General features: G+C 37.1%; 1 protein-coding gene across 3 annotated transcripts in view; it reads left to right on the forward strand.

Annotated features, from left to right (window-relative positions):
• The window catches only part of Wwp1 (WW domain containing E3 ubiquitin protein ligase 1), a 66,790-nt gene extending 57,928 nt beyond the window's left edge, over positions 1 to 8,862 (forward strand). For all 3 annotated transcript variants that reach the window (XM_004643095.3, XM_023703194.1, XM_023703195.1), the window contains 4 exons: positions 310 to 414; positions 3,736 to 3,832; positions 4,319 to 4,391; positions 6,158 to 8,862. In XM_004643095.3, the coding sequence (XP_004643152.1) occupies positions 310 to 414; positions 3,736 to 3,832; positions 4,319 to 4,391; positions 6,158 to 6,257 (375 nt within the window). In that variant the 3' untranslated portion in view covers positions 6,258 to 8,862. The remainder of the gene's footprint in view (positions 1 to 309; positions 415 to 3,735; positions 3,833 to 4,318; positions 4,392 to 6,157) is intronic.
• The last annotated feature ends 1,725 nt before the right edge of the window (positions 8,863 to 10,587 follow it).

A 10,587-nucleotide genomic window follows, 5' to 3' on the forward strand; every position in this document is an offset into this window, starting at 1 on the left:
CAGGATATGCGTATGTATATACATACATATATATTTATATATCTAAAAGTAGGTATGTTTTTGAGTAAATTTTCATGAAGAGTACTCTTTTCAGCTTGTGTTCCACGAAGATGGTAAAGTAAAACAGCAAAGGGTCCTTGAGGCTGTTCGCGCAAATGCAGCTGGATTTGCTTACTGTGCTCTATTTGCCATGAACATAGCTGCTCACATCGTCATGCCGTGAACTAACTGTGCCCAGAAAACTTCAGTCCTGCCTTGGTCTGTTCACCGCATGTTCAGTGTGGCCTGAGAACTCTGCTCATTTTCCAGGTTATGCTGTGTGGCATGCAGGAGGTGGACTTAGCGGATTGGCAAAGGAATACCGTTTATCGACATTATACAAGAAACAGCAAACAAATAATTTGGTTTTGGCAGGTACTTGCTTTATCTTTTTGAAACATAATATACAAAGAAAACATTCTTGAATGAAATGTGGTTTGAAAACTTTTTTTTTTTTTTTTCCCTTCAAATTACCAAGTTTTTGGGCTTGGCTTTTCATCTTCCAATTCTAACTATGCAGTGAGTAGCATGAACACTTGTTAAAGGTATTTTCCTTTGGATCTTTGTCTTTTTGAAAGAAATGACAGTCGTATGCAAGCATTCACTTAATGGTAATAGTTTTAGGGCCAGCTTTTTAATGTAGCAGTAACCAAAGTATTTCAGGTTGGCATGGTGGAACATACTTAGAGTGCAAGCATTCAGGAAGGAGTGCAAGTTTGATCTGAGCCTGGCCAATGTAGTGAGACCTTGTCTCAAGATAAAAATGAAAAAATAAAATAGTAAAAAGGGGTAGAGATACGGTTGAGTGTCTACGGCCATACCACCCTGAACACACCCGATCTCGTAAGCTAAGCAGGGTCAGGTCTGGTTAGTACTTGGATGGGAGATACAGTTTAGTTTGAAGACCCCCCCTCAAGCTTAATTTCCAGTATCAATTAAAAAAATAAAAATAAAAAAAACCTGTAGTCCCGGAATAGTCTTCAGTTTTTCACATAACTACTCTGAGACTCATTTGAACAACTCAATGTATGGATTTTTGGTGTACTTCTTCTTAGCTGTTTTTCTTTCACATGAAAACTAGGGTTATAGAGTGATACCATAGTTCTCAAACAGCTCCACGCTTGAACTTTTCTACTATTTGAACCAGCGAAGTTTGGAAAAAAACTGCTTGGTTTTCATAATTTTGCTCAATTGTGTAACCAAAAACTCAACTTGAACACACCTGTAGGGCTGAGAGTGAGCTAGGTTTTGTGTTTTGCTAGGGACAAAGGGTGATGCTTCAGTGTAAGCACCCCGCTCACCTCGACAGCATAGAGTGCTTCTTTTAGTGTGTCAGAACATTCACCGTTGTGTTTTTGATATTTTTTTTCCTTTTTTTTCATTAATTTTATTGAGAAACAAAAAGCAATGAGACAGTTTCAAAACCGATTAATAGGACAGTTTCAATAATTAATACATTACATATTGTTGTCTTTGTAGTGGTTATTCATAGTACAAGATGCAGGCATGATATCGTGTCCAAACACTATTACTACAATTCTTCTCATTGAACTAGGAGAAAGGAGCTGTATATCTATCTTATTTTGTATATACAGATACAAATGGTCCTTCATTTGTATCCCCTTTTTTTGTTTAGTTTTGTCAGAGATGGGTATTCCATTGCCATTTAAATATTTTAGGTGCGTGAATTCAGCAAAATATTCCCAATATAGATAGTCCAGTAGTCTATAATAGTAGTGGGTTATCCGTAGGACTGGCAATATCAGAAGTTGTTGACTTGCGCCTTTTACAGCTCAGCATATTAATATGGCTTTACTTTCTATACCTTGTTTTTATACTTTTCTGCTGGATTAAGACCAAGATAAAGCAAGACCTATATAATAAGAAATGTAACTTTTGTATCTGACAATGTCAGTCAAATCCCCTCAGGATTTACCCTCAAAGTACTGCAGTTTATAGATCCTTTGTTAGTGGCTTTTTATATTTTGCACTTTATTCACATAAACTGTTGTTACCATGGCTCCAAAGAAAGTTAGCAATACCAGCAGCAAGCTAAGAGGAGAACTGTGAAGCATAACAGTTAGAGAAAAGAATCATTCAAATTTTGTTCATGTTCTGGTAAAGTATTTTTGTACGTGTAATTTGGGGGCCTCAAAATCAATTATTTGGTTTTTCATTATTTCTTATGGGAAAAATATATTCAGTTCTTAAACTTTGTGATGTTTGGACACAGATTTTTAATGAATTGAGTTTGACAACCAAGTATGACTGTGTACATGTATTTCCAAAAGTTAGGTCTTCTCTTAAGGATACTGTCATTAGTTTATTGTGTAATATTTTATAGAAGTCCGTCTTAAAATACACTCTACTTCAAAACATGTAAAATGACACATGCCAAGAAAATAATGTAATGTTGGTTTACTGAAACTTGAAGCAATCTGAATGGCCTCCAGGATAGGACTACTATAAAATTCTTTAAAATGGAAGTGTATACTTACATATGAATATACCACTTCTGAAAAAGCAAAAGGAAAAATACTTGGCAGCAGTTCTGCAAGTGAGCTGAGCGGTTGGAGGCCAAGCGGGGAAGGCTGCTTCTCACATTATGTACCCTTGTATTACTTGTTAAATTCAGAGTGGGGGGAGTAAATCCATTGTTCAAGCCTAAAAAAACCCCATAAAAATATTCAGTGAGAAAAAAATATGAATCATGGAGACTGACAACAGAGAAGTCATCACTGACTCCAAAAAGTGTAACAGTGGTTCAGAGGCCAACCAGGTCTGACTTCCTATGTTTTGCCACTTAACAGCAGCTTGTGAAGGACAAACTGCATTGTTTAAACTATAGTACAGTGGTGCTTCGGTTCATATATATATATATATATGTTTTTTTTTTTAATGTATTTTAGTACAGGGTCTCACACACAGATTGGACTCATTGATCCTCCTGTTTTCATTCTCCCAAGCATTGGGATGGTAGGCATGCACCACCATTCCTGCTCAGTGTGTCCCAGTCCCTTCACCTGCTTAAGTAGGCACTTTGGTCTGCTGAGCTATCTGGCCAGCCCAGTGCTTCGGTTCATGAATGCTTTTGTTTGTAACAATTTGGTTTGCAAAAAGCATTTGGCACAATTTTGTGGTTCGCAAACTCTGCTGTAGTTGACACAATCTCAGCCGTCTTTCTACAATAAACACAATATGGCCACTTTCCCAAAATTGTGGAAAAATTGTTTGTGAACAGAGGTAACACTGTGTATAGGCTTGTTTTCTTACATGTACAATGGCAATACCCATGATCATAACTATCATAGAATTGTGCAAGCTAAAGGAGAAGCAAATGGCACAATGCTTTTCAGAAGTCTTAAGTAGGTGACATCTGTTATGTAGGTGACTTTTATCCTGGTTGCCAGTCTAGAGCTCTGACCTTAGACAAAGGATTTGCCCTTTGTAAGCCCGTCATTCATTTTCTCTTTGGTAAGTAATGACAGCATTGGCCCACAAGGTGGTATTGTGAGGATTAACCAAAGAGTCACAGTGTGTTTAGCATAGTGCCTATCCCGAAGAAATGATACATGCTATTTGTCACACAGCTTTTGAACCAATGTTAGCATTAAATATTATTTTATTCTACTGTCTGTTTTTGTTATGAGAATGTAGCATGTATGTTGTATTAAAATACATTTGGTTTTATTGTAGTTTGTGAAAGAGACAGACAATGAGGTGAGAATGCGACTGCTGCAGTTTGTCACTGGAACCTGCCGTTTACCTCTCGGAGGATTTGCCGAGCTCATGGGTAAGTGCAGTCTCTCATTACAGTTTCTGTGTAGATAGTTTTGTGCTAATGACCTTTAGACACTCAGTAGACTCGACCTATTATTATTCTGGGCTCTGTATAAGGCTTCTACCGTAAGAAACAGTAACGGTTAATATCAAAGGCATCTGTTCAGCCAAAAGGAGTCTCTTCATGTAGCTAGAGGGCTCTGGTTCCTAAGTGACTGTAAAGAAAAAAAGCTTCTGTAGTACTATAGTTGTCTTTCCACAGATGTCTTTTTTTTTTTCCCTTAACAATCCCAGAGATTGAACTTGGGACCCTGTGCTTGCCAAGCAAGCAGTTCCAGATATTCTTCTTTACTGGGATTTATGCAGCACTAAGTAGCTTCTCTGTTGTGAAGTTCTTTATTTAGGATCATTCATATGATTTTGTGACACTCTGTTATTTAGCTATCAAAACCAAAAGTTAAAATGATCTGATAAAGATTATCGTATTTTCCTCCTTTAGGAAGTAATGGGCCTCAAAAATTTTGTATTGAAAAAGTTGGCAAAGACACCTGGTTACCAAGAAGCCATACGTGGTAAGTTTTAAACTGTTAAGTAGGAAAGTGAACACTAGAAAAAATCTTTTGTTTTTAAAAAAATATGTTAAGATTCAGTATAACTGTTTAATCATTAAGGTAGTCAGAATTTAAATCTTGAAACAGACCAATCAACTTAGTATTCTGTAAACACTTCAGGATGAATTCTTAGTCATAGAAACACAACCTATATCCATTGAGTCAGTCAAGATGTAGAATACCCACGGTGTATGAAATGAGACCAAGTTGCTCCTTGCCTTTTATCAACTTTCAATTCAGTAGTAAGGGACCTAGACAATTAAGTAACTGGAAAGAGTGTTGTACTGGAGAACAGCTGGAGCCCTGGGTGCTCAGATTTCTTAGAACAGGTTGTATTTAACAAATAGCTTGTGGGAAGAATATTCTTTGAACAGAAATGCTAAATTAAACAAAAACACTGAAATAATTTTTCAAGGAAATGGAAGATATGATTAGAACTTTTGAATCGGGGGAGATGAATTTGGAAATGTATGTAGGAACTAAACTTATGTAGAGAACTGGGATTTCATTTTTAAGGAAAATAACAAACACTTTGAATAGTTTTATGTAGAAAACAATGGGATCCAAAAAAGTATTCTGGCAACAGTATAGAGAGAGAACTGGGTCAATCCTGATTAGTTGCAGAAACACTGTATTACCCAGACAGGCGATGATAACTTAAGAGATTCATGGTTCTTTCAGAAAGTCAAACTATTTTCATCCTAGGCCATTATTTGGCTTTTTATTACTTCCACAGTTGTTTTTATCATGCAATAGCAACAATGAGTAAAAATTTGCTGCTGCCTTTACAGAAATCAGGGCAGGGCCACCAAGCTACTGCGATATACTTGCAGCTTAAAGTAAAAAACAAAGCAACACAACAGATTCACTGAAGATTATTCTGTATGAAACACTAAAAGTTATTTATTAAATCTTCATGCTTGAGAACACATCTTTTCAGGCCTGGCCAAATAGCTCAGCGGATAGGCTGGGTGTTCGATCCTGGGCCTGCCATGGTGGCATGGGCCTGTAATCCCAGCTCTTGGGAGGCTGTAACAGGCAGATCACTGCGAGTTTGTTCTAGTAATGAGACCCTGCACACCCTGTAGAACCTTCCCTAAAATACAAAAAAACCCCAAAAAACCGAGATCACATCTTTTCTAACATTAACTTGAAAGAGTAACGAACTATTCAGTTAAGTATTTGGCATTTTCTTGTAGTGAAGTAAGCCTGTCATGTCACTTCAAAGAAAACAGTTGAAATTTATTGACAATGATGAAAGTCAGTTTCAAGCAAAAATGCTGATTTTGGAAAATTTTTACGTGCCACCCTGAGCTTGACCACTTCCCAAGATTTTATTGATAAGATTAATGATGTTAATAAATGTGTTTTCTTGATTTTATAACTAAATATATCAACATTTAGAAATATAACTTTGTGAATCAACAGTTCCCACTGATCAGTGACTGATGGTACAGTGTCACGCGTAAAGATATGCCCAGAGTACAACAGATCAGTGGGTTTATAAGAAGGCAAGCTGTGCACGGATGATTTCAGAACCTATATTGTGTATAACTTAGTGAGACTTAATGGTGTCAAAGAACTTTATCTAGTTATTTATAAATACCTAGAATACATCTCCATTTTCTAACTACTTATTTGGGAGCTAAGAATTTTATATCCAAAAGTTACAAGTCTTTCATTTCATTTTACTGAAAACATCTGATTTTGTTTTTGCTTTTGTTCAGTTTTAATCGCTTGGATCTACCACCATATAAGAGTTACGAACAACTAAAGGAAAAACTTCTTTTTGCAATAGAAGAGACAGAGGGATTTGGACAAGAGTGAATGTGGCTTTTTGTCTTGGAGGAGCGCTTGAATTTAAATACCCCAGCCAAGAAAAATTGCGCATAGTGTATATAAGCTGTTCATTCTGTACAGTGAATTGTCTTAACCTCTCAAAGCAAAAACGTTTTCCGTTCTTCCACAGAAATATGCAAAACAGTTCATCGTTTTCTACTTTATTTATTGTTCCCTTGAAATGACGACCAGGAAAAAGATCATCCTTAAATTTTGAAGCAAGAGACTTTATTAAAAAGTATATATCTATAAAAGCATATATGATAGTGGCTCTAGTTTTATAGAGCTTCAGGTGTATTAAACATGACAGCTGTTCATTCACAAAGATCTGAATTTGCTTTACCTTGTTTCTGTGACCCAGGGGAAATGTGCAAAAATTGCTCCATGTTCTTCTCCCTTATGCAACATCTCCAGAGGGTGTTTAGTTGCATGGCTATCAGGAAGGTATTAAGGGCTTGGGCCAAATCTCAAGTGTATTAAAAATGCTGCTGACTTTTCTGAAGACAGGTACTTAACCCTGTCAGTTTGTTTTAAATAAATACAATAGTGAAAAATTTCCCTCTTCGCTACATCAGTAATATAGTAAGAGTAATGAGTGAAACTGTAACTTACATGGAAATCATATGCTAGATTTAATAAAATTTAGTTTGTTATGGAGGTTGGAAACAATTCATTGAGCAGCAGAGAGGTTTTGTTCACATTACTTTGGGATGATAGTTACTTGTGAAATTAAAAAGAATTGGCTGTTAAGATCTGTGATTCTTTAATTCACAATAAATTGATATAGTTTGATACTTGAAAACATTTAAAAGGTAATGCAAAGTTTACCATTTTTGTTCGTGTTCAACGTTTGGTTTTATAAAACCAAATAAATAAAACAGATGGATTGAAAAGAGTTACAAAAACATTTGAACACTAAAACTGGAAACTAATGATTTTCCATTTGTGTTTAAATGTCTTCACTCAATTTAAATTCATGGAAATTCTGTGTATCTGAAAAAGCGTAAACCCCCTTTTACATAGATCAATTTATTTTTATCATAACAGTACTTTGTATTTCATTATAAAGGGCATTTTTGAACTACAAAAATGTATAAAACAAATAAAAATTTGATGTGAATAATATAATGCTCTTAGCAAACTAGGCTTCCTAATACAGGAATTTTAATTTCCAGTTTTAATCATGCTTTCCAGTATGCACTGTAAATTTCATTAACTTAACACTTTTTATAAATATGGAACTGACTTTTCAGGGTTGTTACCTGTAAATATTCCACCACTCAGTACATATGGAAAATACTAATATACAGTCTAACTTCCATAAAGACTAGCTTTTTGCTTTGCCAAGATTTTATTTTTCTACATATTGGACTGTGTTTTGAATTTGTACTTAAAACCCATAGTAAATACGAAATAAAGGCAGTGACAGTTAGTTGATGAGACTCCTTTCCCAAATCCTAACTACAAACATTCTGGTTATTTTTAAGCCTAATTTTTTGTTTGTTTTTAAATGTGTATGTTAGGTTACACAGTAGAGGCTAACCACTGTTCATCAGGAACAATGTCAGACAAATTCTGTTACAAAGAATTTACTGTCATTCAGTGGCAGTGCAAGAGAACATAAGTTAGCAGATTGGACAGGCAGGGATAGAGGTTCAGGGGGCTAGTCCTAGTAAGAAATTACCATGTGCCAGAGAGGCTTCAGAGAGTGCACACGAGACCACAGCAGCTTACAAAAAGACTTAATTTGGAGACCCCATTTCACACCCTGCTGTAAATACAAGAAAAATACAAAGCTATCTTATCTACTCATTGGCAGAACAGCTAGAAAAATGTGACCCACTACTCTTTCCTTCCTCCACCTCCTAACTGATCTAAGCTGGAACAGCCAAAGGGAAAGTGGAAGTACGAGGCTCACTGTGCCTGGACACAGTTCATGAGCAAACAGTAGACAAGAGGAAGAGTCAAAGATGGGTTCACATTTCTACTTCATTTTGGTGACACTACCTCCACCATCAGTAAAAGAAGGTTGGGACACATTTTCACCAGTCCCATTAGTTTTTGTCTGTCTGCCAGAAAAAGAACCTACCAGTACTTGATGTTTTTTCTTTACTTCTTTAAGTTAAAAGTGAAAATTTCACCATTTCCCCCTGCTGACTTCAGTACCTGTGTCCCATTACCCTGAAAACCATGTAGGATGGTACGTGTCAGCTCTGTTGTCAGGCAGCTTCACTCCTGCTTAAAATGACTGAGTGCTAAGCTCTATCTGGACAGAGAAAACTGCAGATACAGAATAGGAAGCTTTGGGTTTCTGTGAGGGTGAAACCTGGAATTGCCGATCCCTCATGAGGACTTGTCACTTGAGGGGATGATGGTTTGCAGAAGCTCGTAAAGTGCTGTGACAAAACATCTTCCGAAGGAGGCCCAGCATTGCTCCACCGGCCAGTTACAGTTCTTACTAGATTGCTGACTAAACCAGTACCTTGCTAACACCTGTTGCAGGTCTGCTGAATGCTAATGTCTGAATGTGGAACAACCTGAAAACAAATCTGTTGAAATATATGGAGGGGAAAATAAAAGTTCTCCAACACTCCCCACTTTCCTTAATCTGTTAAATTTAGGGGCCATGCCTGAACTCTAATGGGGATTTAGTCTAAGTCCAAAAGTTACATTTCCTGAATCCCAGAATTTCTCTGTCAGGTCTCAACCACAAATACAATTTGATGTTTTTAAAAGTACTAACACTTAACATCTTTTATATGATGTAAAAACTCCATGAGATGGTGCCTTTTGTTTTAGCAGTGCTTATTGGTGAGAAGAGTCTGAGAAATCATTTTAAAAATGTCCATAATTAGTTCCATACTCCATAATTAAGTTGGTAAATTCTACCAACAGGAAGAAACCATGGCATGGTAGTGCATGCCCATTATCCCAGCACTCGGGAGGCTGAGGCAGGATCACCAAGGGTTTGAGGCCATGTAGTGAGTGGAAGCCTAAGCTATAGACTGTCTCAGTTTTCAGGTTTTTATAGGATTATGACCACTATTCAGATTACTTTTTCACATTCTCAAAGAAAATATCCATAAAGAAGAAATGATCCATCACCTATGTCTAGTATGTTGTGCTCTGAGATACACAAAGGGAGACTCAGGTGGGAATGCACAAAGGAGAATGTCAGGGCTCCAACGGCCTGCTTATCCTTGAGAGTGTCTCATGCTGTATGACACAGCCAAAGGAAACTTAAGTATCTCAGGGTGGAACAGAAGACAGCCTCTAAACAGAACCCAGCAGCCACATCCCTAAGCATATCTGAGGCCCACTATCCCGTTAGTTAGAAAAAGTGCAAGGATAACAAAGAGTTTTGTCAGTTAATAATTGCATTAGCATTATATGAGGGCCCAAAGCAATGACCCTGCACTAGTTGTGGCTCAGGCAAGCCAAAAGGTTACATACTCACGGATCCAGGACGCTGATGATCTACGTAAAGTGGTCCAACAGCCTGTTTCCTTCCATTAGTATGCATTAAATCCAGGGTCTACAACATGCTGGATGAGTACTCTACCACTACGCTACAGCCCCTCTAGAACTTTGCTAAATTTACTAGGCCTAGACTTTAACTTTCGTGTCCACATGCATCAGCAGCTTTATTTTTAATAGCCAAAAATGAGAACTAAATGCCAGTGGTTAAACTGGCATGTCCATGTAATGTAATAGCTCTCAACATTAAAAGAAACTGTTCATAGAACTTAGGTGAGTCTAAAGTGCATTACGTGGAGTGAAAAAGGTCAGTCTCAAACCATAGCATGCCATTCAGTGGCTGATAAAGGGACAACAGGAGGAGAGAAAAGATGAGTGTGGCTGTGACCTATGGATTTCCAAGGTGACAGAAGAGGCCTGTCTACATGATAGAACTGCTTAAAACCATGTAAAAGTGGTAAAGTCTGACTGTGGCCTGTTTCAGTTACCAGTTTAGTATCAGTCTAGCATTTAAGATGTTACCACAGCACTTTTCAGGGCAATTTCTTATGATGCTATAATTACTTCAAAATAAAGTTCGTGCACGTATCAGGAAACAGGGCTGGGGATATAGCAAGCTCAGTGGCACAAGTGCCTGCCTTGCAAGTGCAAGGTCCTGCGTTTGATTCTAGTACCAAAAAGAAAAAAAAAAAAAAAAAAAAAAGTATCAGAAAATAGATTTCCACATCCACAAAATGCTTTATTATTGAGAAAAATTCTTTTCACAGAGATAACTTACCAGGTATTCTGATATGTTGTGTGCATAATGTAAGGATTGAACCTGGGAATGTGTGCTAAGTAA

The sequence above is a fragment of the Octodon degus genome, unplaced genomic scaffold (assembly GCF_000260255.1).
Source record: "Octodon degus isolate 3935 unplaced genomic scaffold, OctDeg1.0 scaffold00165, whole genome shotgun sequence".
Taxonomy (NCBI): domain Eukaryota; kingdom Metazoa; phylum Chordata; class Mammalia; order Rodentia; family Octodontidae; genus Octodon; species Octodon degus.